At 39.9% G+C, this 20,074-nt stretch overlaps 1 protein-coding gene across 1 annotated transcript; it reads left to right on the forward strand.

Moving 5' to 3' along the window:
• Positions 1-849: 849 nt before the first annotated feature.
• Positions 850-20,035, forward strand: rnf150b (ring finger protein 150b). The gene is made up of 6 exons (XM_008436045.3): positions 850-1,711; positions 12,677-12,927; positions 13,928-14,082; positions 16,324-16,420; positions 16,491-16,737; positions 17,619-20,035. The coding sequence occupies exons 1-6, from the start codon at positions 1,252-1,254 to the stop codon at positions 17,735-17,737; spliced, it is 1,329 nt and encodes a 442-aa protein (XP_008434267.1). The 5' UTR covers positions 850-1,251; the 3' UTR covers positions 17,738-20,035.
• The last annotated feature ends 39 nt before the right edge of the window (positions 20,036-20,074 follow it).

Below are 20,074 nucleotides of genomic sequence, written 5' to 3' on the forward strand. Positions count from 1 at the left end.
AACATATTTTTAATTGTGTAATTAATATTTAATTTATTCAATGTTTTTTATGTTTTTCCTTCTGGCTCAGTTGCATTGCACTCCATAATAACAACTGTATTCAGTTGTACTGATCACATAATTAAGATGTTTTTTTTAATCCTATTAAACCTATTAAACACATTTTTAATTGTCTCTTACAAATGTCTGCTTTTATCATTTAATTCCCAATAATAATGCTACTGTTTTTGATTCTTTAGACGTTTTAACAAAAATAATATCATTGTTGTTGTTTTTATTGTTGTTGCTGCTGTTGTTAATGTGTAACATATACTCATGAATGTAGGAACTGATAGAAATCATTATTAATCAGCATGAATACATCAAACAGTCATTTAGATATGCCAGATATTTAAAAAAAAGTGAAGACATATCCTTTACAAGAAATTAAAAGAATTAGTTAATATTATTGTCAGTTAAAAAAACATAACATTTTATTATTTATTGATCATGTTAGTCATAAAATTCACTTAAAAGTCGCGCGCAACGATTTAAATTAATTTCGATTTTTAAACCATTTGTAATTTTTCTTCTCGCCGTTAGGTGGCAACATTATCTTAATTTAAGCTACATACATGGAGAGGGTTTATACGCCACCAAAGTAAAATATAAAACTCCGTGTTTTATCTTAAAAACACATGAACACGTTGATTTAAAAAAATATTGTAAATATATTTATAGAAAGACATCACTATTTCAGCATAGATGTTCAAGTCTTAATCGTCAAATTTGAGATTCTGGTCGTGACACAAAGAGACTTTTGTTTTTAAATGTAACTTCCGGAAGTTCATCGCCTCGCTTCCTGTAGCTTCACAGTGGCCCAGTCAAAACAATGCAGTGAAGCAGCTGCCAGTAGCGTCAGCTCTAAAGAGCAAAAATCTAATTTCTCCACGGTCACGGAGCTCAGTATCCGCCCGCTTGCTGTATCACCGCGGCGGGCGGCGGTCGGGTCGTGCCCGGGGTTTATTTCACTCCGAGCCGCCATTGTTCGGGATTTAACCGTTTTTGTTTGGCTGGAAATGGAGCCCGCTAACGGCTGGCTGACAGCAGCAGAGGGGAGCGGCTGAACGGCGAAGCAAACCCGGAGTTTGCGTCGATAAACTCGGTGAAATAAACTCTCGGCAGGCCGGTGGGTGACATGGTGGAGTAGTGGTGGTCCTCGGCGCTGAAGCTCTCGGTGTCCTCCGACCTCTCTCCCCGGGGAGGACCGCCATGGCGCCGGGCTCTCTGGTGGCGGCCTGCCGCAGTCTGGCCCTCTCTACGTGGCTGCTCTCTTTCTGCTTCGTCCACCTGCTGTGTCTGGACTTCACCGTGGCCGAGCGGGAGGAGTGGTACACCGCCTTCGTCAACATCACCTACATGGACCCGGCCACCTCCGAGGTGCGCACCGAGAAGACCGAATGCGGCCGCTACGGGGAGCACTCCCCGAAGCGGGACGCCAAGGGGGTGGTGGTGCTGCCCGCCTCCCCTCTCGACCGGCAGGCCTGTGACCCCCACACCCGGTTCGTGGTGCCCTCGCAGGCCGCGGCCGGCTGGATAGCGCTGATAGCCCATGGGAACTGCACAACCAAGGACAAAATCCGCCATGCTGCCGCCCACAACGCCTCGGCGGTGGTCATCTTCAACGTGGGCTCCACCAACCCCAACGACACCATCACCATGCGCCATCAAGGTACGAAACAGAAGCTGGGTTCAGTGGGAATCCACTTCATTTCTCTCCTTCCAACTCAAACGGACAGGGGTTCTGCGACGGCAATTGTAGGTGAAAAGTTGGAGTAACTTTACGCCAAAAACTCAAGATATTTGGATTGTAATCTTAGAAATATTCTAGGAAAAACAAAGAAATTCATGAGTCTGAAAAGTCGAAAAATTTGCTATTAAAAACATCAATTTTTTTCTGAAAAAATACGAAAGAAATGCTAGTAAAGAAAAAACCAAATGTTCACATTAACCTCAAACTTTGGGGGGGAAACGAGGGTATTTTACTAGAGAAAATAAAAAATAAAAACAAGGAAATTTTTTTTAAAAGTCAAACGTTTGCTAGAGAAAACTCAAATGTTAAAATTAGAATCAGAAAACAGAAGGCAACAGTTTTAAAGCTTTGGAAGCAGGAAGATAAAAATGAAACTTTTTGAGCAAGAGGAAATATTTTCTGCTGTTCTGCAGATTAAAAAGTTTCTCTTTGGACTTTAGAGGAACATAAATTCAAGTTTGTTTGCCTGCAGATTCAGTTTGATCTGAGCTTTTTAAACAGCGGCGAGGCCTGAAAACTATAACAGATTTTAATGGATTATAAACTGTCCCAGAAGTCATTGCAATAAATGGTAATATTGTTAGATTAAAAAAAATGTGGACAAATATCGATATCTGATTTTCATACTGGTGCTATTGCCGATAACTGATATTTACCAATACTGTGTATATTTCTCAATTGTTTTGATGACCAGAAACAAATGGCAGCAAAATGAAAACAAATATTGGTTCCTGGTTTTATCAATCGAACAGATGCCGATATGTTAAAAAAATTACGAATATCAGCCGATTCTGGTGTTGGTGCTGATGTGTCTTGTATCAATAAATGTTATTTTGAACATAAACGACAAATAATGTGAATTATTACATCGCCAAAGCACCAGACTGGAGACTTTTATCCTCCAGTTTTTGGTAGAATAAATCATGCAAGTGGAAATTGGGCTGATTTGAATTCATCATTTGATGAATTGATTTATTGTAACAAACTTCAGACAGATTTGAACGGAGCCTGTGGAGCAGCAGCAGAGTCTCCTCCGATGTTTTGGCCTCTTCTGATTAGATGACATGTTGACGTGTCGTCGTCAGTCACGATGTGGCGCCGCGTTGCGTAACGGCAGCAGCGAACCAACAGCTGTCTGTCTGTCCGTCCGACAGCTGGGATCTCCTCCAGCTCCTCCTCAGGCCTCCCACTCTGACTGCTGAGTCCAGGAAGTAAATGGAAAAATACTCTCCATTTGTTGACTTTAAATCTAGTTTCTCATGACGTTTTTAGCTTCTTGGAATCCGCGTTTGGAAACTCGGTGAATGTTCCAGTAGAAACATCTGCAGGTCGTTTAGATGCTGTTGAGTCTTCAGGTTGCCGTGTTTATCCGCCAGTCGTTTGGTCTGGTTTTCATTAAAATCTTCGTTACACGGCTTCTTCTGGCTGGTTTTTTTTAGATGCATTTTTCTGGTATTTGTTCAAAATGTTTGACTACGCTGTCAAATCACATTAGTGATTAACCTGCTCCTGATGATTTTAGATAGATTTATTAGAGTTTTGGTTTAATTAAAAGACTAAAAACTGTAAATGTAGAGGATAACCTTGAAGTATATGTCTAATAATTAAAGTTACTTCAGCCCTGGAATCTGACTCAGGAATATTTTGAATATTTTAATTAAGAGATGCTCTGTTTTTGTTAAGTTAGGATGAAGTGTCTAAGTTTGCAGACAGGACTGATTCATTTGGATTTTATTTAACCGACATGCGAGAAAGGTTAAATATAAAATATTTGTGTTTTAAGATCAGAAAAAGTCTTGCATTTGATCAGTTTTAGATTTTAAAGTCTTAAAATCATTCTTTCATTAACTCTAAAAATCTGTTTAAATTTGTCCATCTGTTGTTTTCTACACTGTCTCTCACTATCTGCTTTTTGTTATCATTTGGTCATTGCTGTGTAATTTCAGCTGAGGTATTCATTTATTTTGTTTTGTAGCAGAGCGTTCCCTTAAACCCAGCAAAGAAAAATGTTGTGAAACTGGTCAGCATTCCTGATTCATTGCTCACTACCAGCTCCTTTACCAGAATATGTTTAGTTATTGGGAAACATGGATTTCAATAGTTGGCTAAAATCGGTTGTCAATACCAGCTGTAAGGTGTTCGGGTGGGTTGCTAGGCAACAAGTGGAAAAGTCTCGCATGCCAGAGTTAAAAATAAGAGATGAATTGATGTTTAGCACAGAGAGTAAAATAGAGGCACCAATTAATGCGGTTTCATTTTAAGTGTGTAGGATTAGAGGCTAAACGAGGATCTGTGTAAAGCAGCAGACTGCAGGCTAGCTAATTAATGACAGCTGTAGAAATCAATAGACAGTTAGAATTACAGTTTTACTTTACTAGACGTGTTAATATTCTGCACCATAAGCAGATTCATTGGTTTCCACTGCTGTGTTTATAGTTTGGTGTTTTTATAGCGAGATGTAGTTTTAGCATGATGACATAAAGAAAAACTCAGTCATTTCCATTTGCTTGATTTATTGTTTTTTTTTCCTTCTCGTTCCAATAAAAACTGGATGATAAAAGTCGTCAGTCTGGTGTTTTGGTCTCAACTAGCCCTTATTTTGAAGGATAATTATGTTTACAGAAACTTCATCATGCATTTTATTTGCTGTTTCTGCTGTTTATTTATTTTGGATATTTAAAATAGCTTCCAGTTCCAGTGTTAAATGTTCATTATAATTTAAAGTTTATGGGTCTTTGAGAATCTCTTCTTGCATTATTATGCCAACATATGTTTAGATTTGAAGAGAAAATTCACAACTAACTCAAACTTGACAACAATGAAAAATAATAAATCATTGTTTGCCCCCTTTTTATTTGTTTTGTTAGATAAAATCAGTAATTTTCCCCTCGGAGTTGGGAAAGCTAATTAAATTGAGGCATGTGTTTCTTTGAGTGAAAGCCAGTGATTACATTTACAGCACCAAACTGCTGCCTGTTGCATAATGTGGTTTTATTTATTGCTCTGCCTCCCACTCAGTGGCATAAATACACTTATTTTTATTTTGAGTAGATCTTTGTTTTCAGTTTCCCGAAAGCACAAAAATGCTGTTTAATTCGGGTATTTCCTGGCTTCTGGATTTAAATCTCGACGAACGTGATTCTGTTTAGCGGTGAATCTTTGACCTCCAGGTCAGAGTGGGAGTGGGTGGGTGGGTGGGTGGATTCCCCATCTGGTCAGGCTGTTGGCTGTTAATCCACCTGAAAGCAGACAGTGTGGAATCGGCTGCTTCAACACTTTATCCCTCAGATCAGAGCTGCTCTTCGCTTCACCTGAAGCTCAAACTGGGACATCAGATCCAGAAACGTCTGTGATAAATTAGTTCAGGTTTGATTTCTGTTTGGTTTTTTTCTGGACCGCTTGACTCTGTTTAGAAAAAATAAAATAAAAAATGCTTAGAAAGTCTAAAATTTGAATAAAAAATTTAAAAGCCTGAAAAAATTAAATTGTAAAAATGCATTTTCTGTAAAAATGCAGTGTGAAAGTTTAAAAGAACTATTTTTTACAGAAATTTGTTGGGAGTATTTGGAAAAAAAGAGAGAAAAGCGAAATTGTGTTGGAAAAAAACCCCAGAATTTCACAACTGCGGTGTTTTCATTAAAGTCAGAAACAATTAAAATCACACGTAAATACATTTGTTCAGGCAATAAGTTATAGAAAACATTCCACACCATGATCCTCTGACTACTTCCTGTTGTCTTCTTTGTGGTTTTTGCCAGTAGCAACATCCGGTTGTTGATCATGTGATGTGAAAAATGTTTTTCTACTGCAGTTTTGCGAATAACCAAAAAAAACAAAAACATGTCACCCTAGCACCAAAACATTTAGGACAAAAACATGAGTTTTTATTAAACTGGTGTTTCCATTAAGCAGATTTATTATCAGTATTTAAAATTGTCCAGTTACACGATCAATGAAAATGCAGCTACTGAGTCTATCTGTCTTCTTTAGGGGTTTAGTTTGCTACTGGTGATATGTGGTGGTACAAATCCCACGATAACTGCAGGCAAGAAGTGGCCCAGTTTGCCGCCATGTTTGAAACCCGTCTGCAGCGAAGTGCTCAGAGTAACAGATGTCACATCAGCCTGCGTCTCCCCATTAGTTTCCTCCCCCTACAGTCACTCACACGTATGAATGAAAACAAGGAACATAGATCACTTAAAATTTTATTCATAATGGTCGTAAAAAGTCTTAAATTTGAGCTGAAACCTGCAGGAAGCCTGAAAATGTCGGCTTTAGATCATCTTCATGAATGCAGCGCGGTCATGTTTTAATCTGTGATGTTTACCGCCAAGAGATTTTATCTGACTTCAGCAAAGGAGGCCACACTTCCTGCTCAGCATCACGCTGTCTGTTTAAAACCAAACCACTGAGGCTGCAAATGCTTCATGAATCAATTTTCAGACCATCCAAGAGTCCCAAGCCTCATTAGTTTGTTGGAAAGAATTTAAAAAATCTTATTTTATCAGCCGAAATCACTAGATAAAAAGAAGCCTGGTAAATTATCACCAGCCCAGTCAGTCAAACAGACTTAAAATTTGATTAATGTTCCCTTGATCTGCAGAAACCCAAGTAAAACCGGTCAGTAAAGACGACCCCTGCGCTCCAGGCGGCACTTTGAGATTAGCAGAAATCAGATAAACGTCAGAGGCTCAGTTTAGGAACGCGGCAGCAGTTTGTTGCACTTTAACTGTCCAAAATGTGAATTAGCGACTTGGACTTTTCCCCTCCTTTCAAATACTTCAACTAATTTCTATTTTTAAAAAAATAAAAAGTTAGCTTCTGACGTTAACTGCATCTTTTTTTCTAGTTTTATTACTTTAGAATAGAGAAGATGAAAAATAAAAATGCAGAACTTATTTGAATAATTATGAAACCTTCTGAGACTTCTGTTACTGAATTAAAACTTTTCTTTAAATATACTTTTGAAAAACACATTAAAAAAACTTGGATTTAATGCAAATCAGCCCTTTTAAAATAGAGACATATTTAAAGTTGTTTTTATGAGGAAATGTTGAGTAAAAACTCAGCTGAAAAACTTGTGATTGGATTTTGTGGCGACATCATCCGTCGGGTTTAAATTGGTTTGGGATTATGTAACTTCTGTGAAGGACCTCACGGTTACACAGGAGCGATATTGATCCCAGGGGAATATTTTTAGGTCAGCACCGATCAATGTTTTTGTTATTTTGCTCAGTCGATACGAGTTCAGCGATGGCCTCCAGGGATTTGATCCAACTTGTGCTCTTCCAGTCCCCACTGAGAGCAAATGCCGTCTCTGCTGAGCAAACAGTCAGGAGATGCATCTCTGCTTTCTCACTATTTACTTTCCCTGCATAGGTGAGAATCAGAGACGGTAACATAAACCTCATAAAAACCACCAAACTGTCGCATCGAACAGGATGCGGCAGAAATACTGACTCTGTTCGATGTTTAGTCAGTTTGAAGTCAAATTAAATGGAAAATAACTTTAAACAATGACATGACGCTGCTTGGTTAAAGACTCATTTGGCTAAGAGAACAAATCAACCAATCAAAATTGTTGTGTGTGGTCTCTCTGCACAGTTTGTTGTCTAGTCTTTGGGTTTTAAATTGCAGCCATTTTGTTTTTTCTGTCATTTTTTTATAGGATATTCATGGCATTTGTCAGCTCTTGATTGAATTTGGCCAAACATTTCAGAAAGTCTAGTGGTTTCATTCCTCGTCATTGAGCGCAGTATCTATGTTGACTTTCTGTGAACCTACTTTCCTCATGTGGAACAATAAAAAGCTGAACTGGTTGTTCTTTGGTACCCTTTTCCAAACTTAGGTCCGTTTAAAGCAACAAAGTGGCAGACTGTGTGACTTTAATAATGCAAGTTTTGTTCTCACCTTCCTAAAATACAGCCATAGAAATGGCTGCTAGAAAAAAGTGTCAAGAGGTCTTTAGTAGTCGGACTTGTTACAAAATCCTCATGAAATATGTAGTAATGTATGATCTTAAAAGGTTTGTCGTAGGCATGTAGAGAAGTCGATAAAAAGAAAAATAGCCCGGACAGTCAGCCCTGAGGTGCTCCGAATCTGAAATTGTTCTCACACAATTTACTGTAATACAAATAAAGTTAAGTTTCATGAGACATGACGCATCCGGGAACTTTGTAGCTGACAGCCATTTTGGTAGGTATCCACAGCTACCTGTCATCACAGTTGCTATGACAACAATTAACTGGCCACATTCTCTGTCTCGTATGGATCGATCCTGCCTGCAGTGATTTTGTTATTTTTATTGCACATTCATCAAGATGGGTCCTTATGGTTCCTCTTTGTTGGTCTGGAAGCCATGGCTCATCTATGCTTTGTGCTGCGTTTGCCTACCAAGATGGCCGTTCAGCGGCGTGGATCACTTCTGGTTCAGACTTGGAGGAACGATGTATACTTTAAATGTTCAGTTAAATATTGTAATAAAGTGTCAACTCATAACAATCAGACTTGTGCAGAGTACCAGAAGATTGTATTCAAGTAAGAGTAGCGCCACTTCAACGCATATTTATTGGAGTAAAAGTAAAAAGTATCCGTCCACCTTTAACTTTCCTGAGTCTGCCTAGTTTTTAAAACGTCCTCCATCTCATTTGGCTTAAATTATTCCTGAAAATGTCGAAACCCCAGCAGGCGCATTCCTTCAGTTCGCCTGTTTCCAATTAAAGTTTTCCCTCTCCGTCCTCGTGTTGCCTGTGCGCTTCACACTTGTTAGGACTTGGTGGCACGTTGTGCGTTTTTCTGGTCCAGCTCACTTAGACCTGTTCTTACGTGTCTAATGCTAAACTTCTGCTGCAGCAGCTGCAGACTCTGTTTGTCTGCAGAAGCTGGCGTCCCTCTGGGATATTTTCCGCCTCTCTTTGGTGTTGCGTCAGGATGTACGGAGTCAGGCCTCAGTCACAAGGTAAACCTCAGATTAGATCAGAAACGGGCGAGATGTGGTCGACTGATTGAACATCTCAGATGTTTGGGACTGAACGGCTGCAGAGTTTTAAAGTCTGATTTAGAGCGAAGAGCTGCAGTAGGTTGAGCTTATGTTTAAACTCGGAATCATCGCCACCCTGACCTTTGTGCCAAATGATTTGTCTGCAATTGTATTTAAAAACTTCCTCTTTTAGTTTAACTTCCTGTCTTGCTATTTATCATCTTCTTTATTAAAGTATCACTTTGTAGAGTTCAACTCCTTGAGGGTCACATCGTAAAATGACGGCTTGTAAAATGAATTAAACAGACGTGAAAATGTTCCAGGAATGCATGAAGACTTTCAACGCTGACTTCAGTGATTTGCTCTAAAATGAAAGGAGTTTGGCTGTAATTACAGCATCTAAAATGGTTTAATCAGCTCTGGTTCGTCTTAATTATTCACTCAGTTTCTTGATAAATCAGTTTATTCCTGTGGAAAATGTTGGATCCATTCAAGCCTGTTGCTCCTGGTCATTTACAGACTTTGGTCTGCACACATCATTGCTGCTTTGGAGATCAGGTCAGAGTTCAGCCCATTGTTGCCTCTTTCTGCAAGCCTGGATGTTTCTAAATTAAAACTGGAACAACAGGAGACATAATGAGAAGTAATTCAGCTAGGAAGTCCCCTGCCTCTCTCAAAAAAACAACAACTGTGTAATGTTTACACATGTTTAGCGGATATTATTTTCCCACCATACCTAGTTTAAATTTTATGTTAAATTGCTGTTCCATACATATATTTGTATGTTAAGCTAGTTTTTCTTATCTATATTTATGTGTTAAATGATGTTCCGTACCTATATTTTTATGTTAAACTAGTTTTCTGTACCTGTATTTTTATAAAAAACAGTTTTCGGTACATGTATTGTTGTGTTAAATGGTTTTCCGTATATATATTTTTGTGTTAAACTAGTTTTCCGTACCTGTATTTCTATGTTAAACTGGCGTTCCATACCTATATTTCTATGTTAAGCTGGTTTTTCTTATCTCTATTTTTGTGTTAAATGGTGTTCTGTACCTGCATTCTTGTGTTAAACTGGTTTTCTTTATATTTTTGTGTTAAATGGTGTTCCTTATCTATATGTCTGTTAAGATAGTTTTTCTTATCTATATTTTTGTGTTAAATGGGGTTCTGTATATATATTTCTGTTAAACTGGTTTTCTGTACCTATATTTTTGTGTTAAATGGTTTTCCATACCTATATTTCTATGTTAAACTGGTTTTCCTTATCTATATTTTTGTGTTAAATGGTGTTCTGTATCTATATTTCTATGTTAAGCTGGTTTTCTGTACCTATATTTCTGTGTTAAACTGGTTTTCTGTACCTATATTTTTGTGTTAAATGGTTTTCCATACCTATATTTTTATGTTAAACTGGTTTTCCTTATCTATATTTTTGTGTTAAAGGGTGTTCTGTATCTATATTTCTATGTTAAGCTGGTTTTCTGTACCTAAATTTTTGTTTTAAATGGTGTTCCGTACCTATATTTCCTTGTTAAGCTGGTTTTCCGTATGTGGAGCAGCGTTGCGGCAGTCTGAGAGGACGCGCTGTAATACCTGCTGCAGGATTACAGAAATCCTGTGAATCGTCCTCAGAGAGGCTTACATAATCTCATGTTGAGGCTGAATCCTGAAGCCGATCGGTCCGCTGGAGTGAAACCAGGCCACTCTGCGCGTCGCCCACCATGTTGGCTCATAAAGTGTATTTTTAGAGCGGTGGTCGCCATGGCGACGTGGGGACGTGTCAGGCTCAAGCTGCTATATGATCAATAAGCGAGGTGATGAATGTAATCTGTCAGATTGTTTCAGAGGTGAAGAGGAGAAACGGTGGAAACGTCTCGCAGAGCTTAACGTGCTCATAAAAATATCCCAGTAAAGATGCTACAAACGACATTTACACTGTAAAACACACCGAAAGTTCATCGAAATCAGTTTATAACATCAGCAAGATAAACAACTCGGCATGAATGTTTTTCAAATCTAACAGAAATTGGGTTAAGATTTTAAAATTAAATTAAAAACAGCCGCTGTTCTTAAATACATATTAAAGTTTAGACTTTTGTTGTTGATTTTACTTATTTATTAGTAATATTTCCACTTGAAAATGTGAATATCTTGAAGTTTCACTGCAGCGACTGAAGAAACGTCTTTTCTGATTGGTTCCTGCAGCCTGACGTCCAAATATGGCCGGACTGGTGTCGCTGGGTCTCGGCTAGTAAACTTTAACAATCACAAGCTGATGATGTAAAAACATTTATGTGTAGCTTTGAAACGATCAGATTAGTTTATGTTCACAAACATGCGAGTGAGATTAGAGCTGCAGAGACGAAATGAAGCTAAACTCAGTTTGCTCTTCAGGATCAGTTGTTTAGTTTATTAGTAACTGAAGCCTCTCTTGTAGTTTGATGGTTTATACGAGCTGCTCGTCTCTGAGCTTAAAGGCTCTGGATTCAGTTCACTGTGGAGCTTCAAGTTGCATTAAGGCAGTGGTCCCCAAGCTACGGCCCGCGGGCCGGATGCGGCCCGCCGCCACATTTGGTCCGGCCCCCTGAACAATACCAGAGAGCATTCAGATTTTTTTTCATATATTTTCTGGTTTATATGTGGATTTTTCTTCAACCACCAGGGGGCTCTGTAGCAGGAAGTGTGTCCTGTAAACGGTGGGTGTTTTGTTTTGCATGGCGCATTGCTGCCATCTGTTGGACTTTTAGGGAACTGCTTGACTTTTATGTTATTTAATCAGTACGGTTGTTTTCTAGCGGTAGAGCAGATGAACACGTGTTTGTTATGAACGCCGCATTCCAGGTTTCCCTCAATGGAATATATACTAGTCAGTCCCAGTGACCGTTTCACTAACGGTTTTTGCCCATGTTTTTACCCCCCCCTCCACCCGGTCAACAATTTCCAGCAGCGCAGGTGATAAACGTGAAACACTTTTTCTGTTACAAACTGACTCCGGCCCCCACCAGAGAGGGGAAAAGTTATGTGGCCCTCACAGGAAAAAGTTTGGGGATCAATATAGATAAATATAGATTAAAGGCTCAAAAAGTCTGATTCCTCCATTCGGTTTGGAGTTCGCCTTTATTGAACTCTGTTCTGCTTTCATAATCAATCATTTTATCCTCCAACAAAGAACTGGAAGTCATTTCTCAGAAGTTCAACCCGAGTTAAGTTTAAAAAAAACTAACTTAAAATATTCTGCCCTCATTTTCTCCTTCAGAATCTGAATAAACTTGTTTTGAGTTTAATCTGTTAACTGGCAGCAACAAAAAAAAGCACCTAAAAATAAAACCTTGAACTTTTTGGATTAGAAAGAAAAGCCTGGTCTCTTTAAAAGATATTTTTATTTTTTATATTTGCAGTCAAACACGTTTCATCTGTAATTAATATGTAGTTATTATGTTTGTATCACGAGAAATGTATGTTTTTCTTTTAGTCTTGTGTGGATTTTCCTTTATTTTTATGAAACTAGACATGAAGTGTTAAAGGTACAAACTGGAAAACTTAATAAAACAGGAACATGAAAACTTTACCATTTATATTCAAGCTAATAAGGGAAATATGTGAAAGAGAAAATGCAAGGAAAGAAGAATTTAGTTCCTTTTTTAAGCAAGAAAACATTTCATTGCTTAAAATGCAATAAAAATAATCACTAGTCACAAGTTTAGAAAAAAGTTTTTTTAAAGTGCAAAAGTAGATGAGAAATGAAGCGTTCCAGATCAAGTTTTAAAAATAAAAACCTATTTTATACTTCACTTTTAGCCTCAGGTTGAAGTTTGACCAACTTTTTAAATGGACATTTCTGACCTTCCACGACCTTTCAGAATAAAACCAACAGGAAGTGACCGAGCGTCTCCTTCTCTCAGGTACAGGCGAGGTGGTCGTCATCATGATCCCGGAGCCGAAGGGTCGGGAGGTCGTGTCGCTGCTGGAGCGCAACGTCACGGTTACCATGACGATCACCATCGGCACCAGGAACCTGCAGAAGTACGTGAGCAGGACGTCGGTGGTGTTCGTCTCCATCTCCTTCATCGTGCTGATGATCATCTCCCTGGCCTGGCTCGTCTTCTACTACATCCAGAGGTTCAGATACGCCAACGCGCGCGACAGGAACCAGGTGACGGGTTTCAGCTCGGCTACAACCCACAAAACAGCCAAAACCCAACTTCAGAAAATGTCTTTAACTCAAACACATACAAACTGGAACCATCTGGTGCGTTTATGAAACTAAACGCACCAGATGTTTGTGACCAAAGCTCTGAATAAAATCGCTTTGGTCACAGAGAAGCCAGGAAAGAAGCTTCTCATGTAGTTGGGTTAGGGTCAAAGGTCACAGGTCAGCAGTGGAGCTGCCAGGGTTCGTATGGGTGCTTTAAATCTTAGGAATCTAATGCTCGACATGCAAACTGTTCAGTTTTTAACAAAGTTCAGTTTAACGTTTGATTAAATTTGGAAATTCATTCATTCAGTTTGAGACAATTTGTTTGGATTGTTTCAGTTTTTTGTTCAGTTATTATTTTGTTGTCAGACCAGTAACGGGTCATTTTTGATCCAAAAAGCTAAAATTTTGACAGGAATATTTTTGAAAAAAATATTTGAAAAGTAAAAAATTTGTTAGAATAAAAAAAATTCTCAACACTCAAAAGCTGAAAATTAGTGTTTATGAATCTATCGCCTTTTCAAACTATCGGTAAATTACGGCGCTCAATGCTCTTCCTCTCAAAATGGTGGCAGCAAACGTTGAGATAAAGCTCCAGATATTTCGTTATTCTTTACCCAATCGGTGTAAACATGATCGCTGTGCGATACCAGGGTTAACTTTTAGACCCAAACTTCAAAAAGAGTCAGAAAACTAAAACTGCAACTGATTAAAACTATCAAACTCGCTTCAAGAACTAATTAAAACTGAATGAGACGAACAAAAAGTAACAATAAAACTAAACTGTAATGAAAAACCCAGAGCTACTTTACCCTGCTTCACACAGAACCAGAAAACGGGTCAACAGAACCTCAGAGTTCCCACAACACGGCCAACGAAGTGTTAAATAAACTGTTTTATCCTCTGACGATGGGAAAACATTTAATCCTGACGTCGTTCTCTCTCTCCCCGTCTGCAGCGTCGTCTTGGCGACGCGGCGAAGAAGGCCATCAGCAAACTTCAGGTCCGCACCATCAGGAAGGGCGACCAGGAGACGGAGGCCGACTTCGACAACTGCGCCGTCTGCATCGAAGGCTACAGGCCCAACGACGTGGTCCGCATCCTGCCCTGCAGGTAGAAGCTCAAACTCCCTTCATCAAATAAGGAAAGACGGTCGAATTTTAACTGGATGAAGTAGGAAGATCCTCTACAGCACAGGTGTCAAACTCAAGGCCCGGGGGCCAAATCTGGCCCTCCGCAGCTTTTTATGTGGCCCTCTGGACTCCAAATTACATCAATAAGTCCTTCCAGTTTTTCACAAATCTGCAAAAATCACACAAAATCAACAAATTTCCACATTTTTTCCTGATTTTACTGCTAATTTTCTCAGAATTGGTCAAAAACGTTGAATCCGTAACTGATACAACGAGTGATAGAGTCACATTTGACATCATACATTAGCGTAAATATTGTAAAAAAATAATGATTACAAATATTTCTTAATATTCACCACAAAATCTGTCATTTTGATTGCAAAAATAAACACTAAAATAATCACAAATCCCAGAGGAACAGCTATTTATTGATATTTTAACAGTTTTATTGGTTTTATCAATAGATTCTGGTGCAACCGGCCCTTTAAGAACATTCAGATTTTTGATTCGGCCCGAAATAAAAATGAGTTTGACACCACTGCTCTACAGGGATCTGCGTTGGCTGTTTGAAGCTTCGGGATGGGTCGAGTTGGTCAGAAGTGAAGATGTTTTCGACCCAGAGGATGCTTTTAAAACCTCATATGTGACAGAAACCTACTTAAAGGCAACGTATTAAGCAAAATGTACGTTTTTATACTTCCATTTGGGTCTGAACTGCCTTTAAAAACAGATAAAGAGCTTAAAAAAAACACCCAGCTGGGTTTTGGTATAAGTTCATGTTTTTGCTGTTTCAAAATTTCCAGAACGTAATGTCACAAATCAGCAGGTAGTGCACCGTTACCTAGCATTTATTTATTTATTTATTTATTTATTTATTTATTTATTTATTTATTTATTTCGGCCATCTTTAGAGTTTCAATACAAGTTAAAAATAAAAAACACACAGTGCTGACAAAAAGAAAAAACTAACAAAAACCGGTAAAACAAGAAGTTTGATGTTGACGTACCATCCGGAAGCCACATGCTGCATTCTTGTTGGTTGTGCAGAAGGCTCTACTAATGCTTTTCAAATATATATGGTTGTATAACAAATGGCTGCATTTGTTTGCAGCCATTTTGAAATGTGAGTATAAAAGCTGAGTTGGGGGAGAGAAACTGTCACAAAGAAATGTAAATAGTTTGAAGAACGATGGAAGAACCGCTGATGTTCTCTTCCTCTATATTTGTTATCTGGTGTCGGTTCTGGTTCTGTTGGGCTCAAAGCAACCAGCTCCGATGTGGGAATCCCGAGGCGTTCCCAGTCCAGATGTGATCTTTAGTCCGTCTCCACCCAGAGCAAACGGGACGTCCCAGAAACATTTCTCTCCCATCTGCTCAGACGATCCCACCAACAGAAAACTTTCTTTAAAGCTCTAAATAAAATCGCTTTGGTCACAGAGAAGCCAGGAAAGAAGCTTCTCATGTGGTTGGGGTAGGGTCAAAGGTCACAGGTCAGCAGTGGAGCTGCCAGGGTTCGTATGGGTGCTTTAAATATGATTAAATTTGGAAATTCATTCATTCACTTTGAGACAATTTGTTCGGATTGTTTACATTTTTTGTTCAGTTATTATTTTGTTGTCAGACCAGTAACGGGTCATTTTTGATCCAAAAAGCTACAATTTTGACAGGAATTGGTAAATTATTTTGAAAAAAAAAAACAAGGAATTGTTTTAGTTTGAAAAGTAAAAAATTTATTAGAATAAAAAAAATTCCCAACACTCAAAAGCAGAAAATTTCAGACATTTGGAAATTGTTTATGAAAAGTGTTTTCTGAGAGATTCTCAAAGGTTCAGGGGTTTTTTCTGGCTTATTTCCCATTTTTCAATCTCAGAAATATTATTTTTCCAGGAAATCTTTGATCATCGTCTTAGTCAGATTATATAGAAGTGAGAGAAATTTTTCAAAACAAATTTAGTTTCATCTTGTCCTGCTTTAAAATATAGAATTTTATCACCAGACATTAGCACAGTCTGGTGCTAATGCTAATATATATATATATATATATATATATATATATATATATATGTATGTATGTATGTATGTATGTATGTATGTATGTGTATATATATATATATATAATATGTGTGTAGTTAATTTGTGTGTTGGTGTTTTTTCCCCCCCAAAGTGCTGGAAATGTTTGAACCCGTACCTTGAAAGTTCTTGAATTGTCCTGTATTTTCAGGCATCTGTTCCATAAGAGCTGCGTGGATCCGTGGCTGCTGGACCATCGTACGTGTCCGATGTGTAAGATGAACATCCTGAAGGCCCTGGGCATCGCTGTGAGTCCGGCTCCTCTCCGCTCCGGTTCCGTCTCATTTCAACGTTTAACCGTTTCCGTTTTCCTCCCAGCTGAACGCCGACTGCCTGGACGACCTCCCGCTGGACTACGACCTGGCGCTGGGCGGCGGCGTGGGGATTGGGGGAGTCGGCGCCCTGGCGCTGGAGGCCGGGGCGTCCAGCGACGGGACGCTGAGCGAGGGCGGGTCCTCGGTGGTTCTGGACCCCGGCGTCAGGCGGGTCGGGCTCCCGCAGGACTACCAGGACCCCGACCTGCTCAGAGACAGCCCCGTGACGGCCACCACCGACACACACACAGGTTGGACTGAGACTCTGCTGGGCGTCAGTCAGAGTTACACTGACACCCGGTGGCGGTTCTGGGGCATTACAGGATCAGAACACATTTTATTGTCATTGTGCAAGAGAGAAATTTAAAATGTAGCAACTCTGAAAGGCAAGTCAAATAAATAAAAAAATAGCATATCTCAGTAAATATAAATAAATAGAAACACACAAACAGCTGGGATGTTAAGAAAAAATAAATGTTGATCAGATGAATTATCTGTGTTCAGGGCAACAGAAGCTGTTAGAAACAGTTTTTTACTCGAGTTACTCCAGGTAGTAACAGAAGCTACATACTTCTGTTAAACACCTTATTAATGTAGCGCTTTAGCATTAGCTTCCAGCTAATGTTGTTGGAGCTCTTTAGCTTTAGCTACAGCATTAAATGCTGTGTTGTAGCGCTTTAGCATTAGCTTCCAGCTAATGTTGTTGGAGCTCTTCAGCTTTAGCTCCAGTTTTTGCTAAATGCTGTGCTGTTGTAGCGCTTTAGTTTTAGCTTCCATTGAAAAGCTAATGTTATAGCTCTTTAGCTTTAGCTCCAGCATTAAATGCTGTGTTGTAGCGCTTTAGCATTAGCTTCTAGCTAATGTTGTTGGAGCTCTTCAGCTTTAGCTCCAGTTTTTGCTAAATGCTGTGCTGTTGTAGCGCCTTAGCATTAGCTTCCATTGAAAAGCTAATGTTGTAGCTCTTTAGCTTTAGCTCCAGCATTAAATGCTGTGTTGTAGCGCCTTAGCATTAGCTTCTGCTAAACACCGTGTTGGTTTAGCGTCAGCAGGACTGATGTTTGTGGTGAGTGGAGCTAACGGTTGTTTGGCTGGTTCTGGTTCTGACTTCATCTTTATCTTCTTCGTCTTCCAGGTGAGCTGCAGCCAATGGCGAGCAGCGCCTCTGTGGCGTCGCTGGTCATCGCCGTGGAAACCGGCCTGTCGGACGAGGAGGGGTCCATGGATCGACCTCATCTGGGTGCCAAGTCCTGAGAACAGCCCAGCAGAACAGAGCCAGAACCAGGCCAAAATAAACAAGACCTCATTGAGCCAGAAGGTCCAGAGAGACTAGAACCATCTGACGTAAACGTGCTAACAGCCTGGTTCTGGATCGGGTCCGTCTGGTCCAGAACCACGAGACTCGACTGGGTTTGGATTCTTGGAGCTCAAAGGAAGCGGACGTGTTTCAGATTTCACCTTCGATCGTTCTTGGTTCTCTTCATCCCGACTCCGCCTGGTTCCGTCCCCAGATGATCCAGTTGGTTCTGTCAGCAGAACCAAATTATTCCTGACAGAACTCATCCGTCTGGTTTCTCCAGAGTTCTCTTTCACAACGAGTCTCTCCTTGCTCTGGTTCTGGTTCTCCAGATTCGGACCTCCTCTCTCTGACGTTTTGTATCGTCTGACTGAAAGACTTTGATCTGAACCGGACTCTGATCGACCCGGCAGTATTACTCCTGCAGTATTGAAGACCCGCCTCCCCCGTTCGGGTCGGTTGGCTCCTTGACCTCTGAACTTTCCCGAGTTTCGGTTTCAGTTCTTCCTCTGTCGTTTCTGGAGCGAAGCAGGAATCAACAAAGTTTATTTAAACCGTGAAGCACAGATGAGAGGAGGAAGATGATGAAGATGCTGCCTGGATCTCTGAATCGGTACCAGAACCGAACCTGGAGCCAAACGTTGAGTTTCTAAACCACGCGAGAGCGAAATCAACTCTTCATCTCCTTTAAGCTTCGGTTTCCGTCACAGGAACTCTCTGTGCTTTTGGACCACAGCGGGTTTCCTGTCGGGTTTAGGTTTCTTCTCAGGCTGCAGAGTTTTTATTGATCAATAAATTAATTGGAAATTCCTCGTAGAACCCGTTTGACGTCCTGTTGGACCACAGAGCACTTCCTGTAGTTTCTGGAGGAAATTACACCTCGTTTTGTTCAAACTAGTTCTTTACTATTTGGATATTCAAATAATTAATCAAACATTTGTTCAGAACTCTGATTGATCTGAGCCGTTTCTGATCATCCCCATCGGCTCCTCTGAAGCTTCATTTACGTTAATTAAACATAAAAACATTAAATCTGCATCAAACCGATAACTTGGAGGCTAAAGCTGATAAATTACCTGATATTTATGATGCGTTTCTGATGTCATGCAGCCCTCTCGTTGATGAAGTCGGTCTAAAATATAACTATATCTGATCAGAAATTAATTTGTAAAACGTAAAAGACGCTCAGATTGTTGGCAAAATGTCAAAATTCATCAAATTCACATTGAGAATAATCTATAATCTGTTGGGTTTTAGCACAAAGGAACCCGATATGAACTGGTTAAATGTAGTTCGTTGATTTAAAGGTTCCAGTTCCGATAAATTAAATCAGTTTCGCGATAAATGAAAGTTTTTGAGATTTTCTTGTGAATCTTTTCATGTTTTTATCTTCGATGGTTCAAACCGGCTGCAGCTTGGAGGATTAAAACAGCGGTGAGAACTTTTAATAGATTGCTCTCAACGGCCTCTTTAATCCCGTCTCGGGTTTGTTTTTAGCTTAATGCTAACGTCGCTCTGACGGTACCTCTCCAGAACCGTGTGGTCCGAAAGCACCTTCAGCGTTGCCTTGCTCCTCCTCCTCAACGCGCCTGCGCCGTCATCCTGCTGCCTTTTTCTACCTTTCACTCCTGACAATCCGCCGGTCTGCACCGCCACCGCGTTAATCCCCCCAGAAACACGGACTGCGAGTGAAAGGTTCCCGGTTCTGCCTGGACCCCGTTCCTCGTCCTGTAAATATGAAACGGGTCCACTTCGCTGTTTGCTCGCTCCGGACGTTTTCGACGAGGAAGAAAAAGATTGTCGTCTATTTTGATACCAGAGGAGACGTTTATTTTTGTAACGAAGCAGCAGAGACTGATTTATCGGCGCCGTCCGACCCGCCGGCAGCCCGGATGGTTCTGATCGGGCTGGTTTAGATGTTCAGTATTTGTGTAATTGTACATAAAAGCTTGTTGCTGTTTTTATTTCCAGAGCTTGTTTGGTTGAAACCTGGGAGGACTGAGCTGGATGGAAACGAAGAAGCGGAAATGAACAGTTTCCTCTGGTGTTGCTCTTCTGTTTCCGGTGGGTCCAGTTTCCCCTCACACTCTTTCTGGACTTCTTTCTTTGCTTCAGCAGGTTCCCGTTGTAAACACTAAGTAATTTATACTCTGTAAAATCGGAGAGCTCGTAAGAAATGACGAATTTGTACGGATTGTCTTGGACAATTTTCAGTGAGAAATGTTTTAATTAAAGTCACCTGCTTTGTGTTGTGAGTTTCCTCCTGTACAGAGTTTTTATTCCGTTTCCTCGTC

Source organism: Poecilia reticulata, chromosome 18, assembly GCF_904066995.2.
Source record: "Poecilia reticulata chromosome 18, P_reticulata-male-v2, whole genome shotgun sequence".
Lineage (NCBI taxonomy): Eukaryota > Metazoa > Chordata > Actinopteri > Cyprinodontiformes > Poeciliidae > Poecilia > Poecilia reticulata.

Excerpts from the sequence above, each read along its gene's own strand:
- rnf150b (XM_008436045.3), top strand. The coding sequence starts at position 1,252 with ATGGCGCCGGGCTCTCTGGTGGCGGCCTGCCGCAGTCTGGCCCTCTCT. Across the intron at positions 16,421-16,490 it reads TGAAGGCCCTGGGCATCGCT|CTGAACGCCGACTGCCTGGA; the intron begins GTGAGTCCGGCT and ends TTTTCCTCCCAG. Across the intron at positions 16,738-17,618 it reads CACCACCGACACACACACAG|GTGAGCTGCAGCCAATGGCG; the intron begins GTTGGACTGAGA and ends TTCGTCTTCCAG.